Raw genomic sequence first — 1,169 nt, 5'->3', positions numbered from 1 at the left:
ATTGTGAGCCACTGCCTGAAAACTGTACAAACATAATTGTATCATCAAGTAATGATAGCTGCAATTGTCCTACGTGTGGAGGTACAAAATTATGTTATGTTTTACCTTTTTATATTAGCTTCGTATAGACTGTGCAATTAGTGGACAGTTTTATAAGGAGAGTAACAGTTGTCCCAAGACATGCTCTGAGCCTTATCGTGTCTGTCCATTAGATACTTCTGGCTGTTCATGTCCTAATGGACAATTAATTGATGAAGAAAAACTAACTTGTGTTGAACCTGAGGACTGCCCAAGTTAGTCAATTATATTATAGCAATGAATAATGACTTTAAATTCTTATTTCCACCTCTTCAGAAATTGATCCCTGCACTATCCAGCCTTATAAAGGACCTTGCAATGGCCAGATACAAAGATACTTTTATAACTCAACCAGTCAAAAGTGTGAAGTCTTTTATTATGGAGGATGCCATTCAAATGGAAATAACTTTTTCACTAAACATGATTGTGAAGAGAAATGTAGTGGTAAGTTAGTTTAAATTTATAGTATAAAAATTAATTCAAGTAACAAATATACAGCATGTCCACCAACCTGTAGTCGGGAATATTGTGTCACCAAAAGAGGAGCTGTGTGCACTATGTAAGTTTTATTGATGCTACATATATAATCACTACTTTATGCTTGTTAAATTCTTTATTTCACAGTGATGATAAAAGCATTGGTAGCAATGTAAAATGTCCTAGAGGTTGCCTCATTTCTAACTGTTGGGCTTGCTACTATTCATATACAGCACTCCCTTATCCTGTTCAGGCTTTCTCTTGTCCTGTTAACTGTCCACTTGATGCTGAGGGTCAGTTGGAAAGCAAGTGCATGCAGAACTGGGGTCACTGTGTCCTCATTGCTTATACTAATATATACAAAGAAGTGAGTGATTTCATTCAAATCATATGCTACATAATGATGTAATTTGTAGGTATTGACACATGAGAGGACTTCTGATACTTTCAAGTGCTGGTCATACCCTTGTTGACATTACAAACAATAAAAATTGCCTCCTGAGTATTACGTAGTGTTAGATTTAGTGACTGTAGTTGCTATAGTTAGTTAGACTTTTGATTTTACATAATGATCATTTTTTTTCCCTCAAATAACCTTAACCTAGTCTTGCCAG

At 35.2% G+C, this 1,169-nt stretch overlaps 1 protein-coding gene across 1 annotated transcript; it reads left to right on the top strand.

Moving 5' to 3' along the window:
* Positions 1-5: 5 nt before the first annotated feature.
* On the top strand, positions 6-1,137 carry LOC105316337 (uncharacterized protein ZC84.1-like; the record flags this gene model as incomplete). Its single annotated transcript, XM_011411171.2, has 6 exons — positions 6-81; positions 129-293; positions 355-522; positions 577-637; positions 703-922; positions 972-1,137. Coding segments are annotated over 6 exons (747 nt in total), but the record flags the coding sequence as incomplete, so codon positions are not given.
* Positions 1,138-1,169: the final 32 nt, after the last annotated feature.

The sequence above is a fragment of the Amphimedon queenslandica genome, unplaced genomic scaffold (genome assembly GCF_000090795.2).
Source record: "Amphimedon queenslandica unplaced genomic scaffold, v1.1 AMPQUscaffold_1473_Cont26517, whole genome shotgun sequence".
Taxonomy (NCBI): Eukaryota; Metazoa; Porifera; class Demospongiae; order Haplosclerida; family Niphatidae; genus Amphimedon; species Amphimedon queenslandica.
The sequence above is the reverse complement of the archived record's forward strand: the minus strand, read 5'-3'. Positions and strand labels throughout refer to the sequence as shown.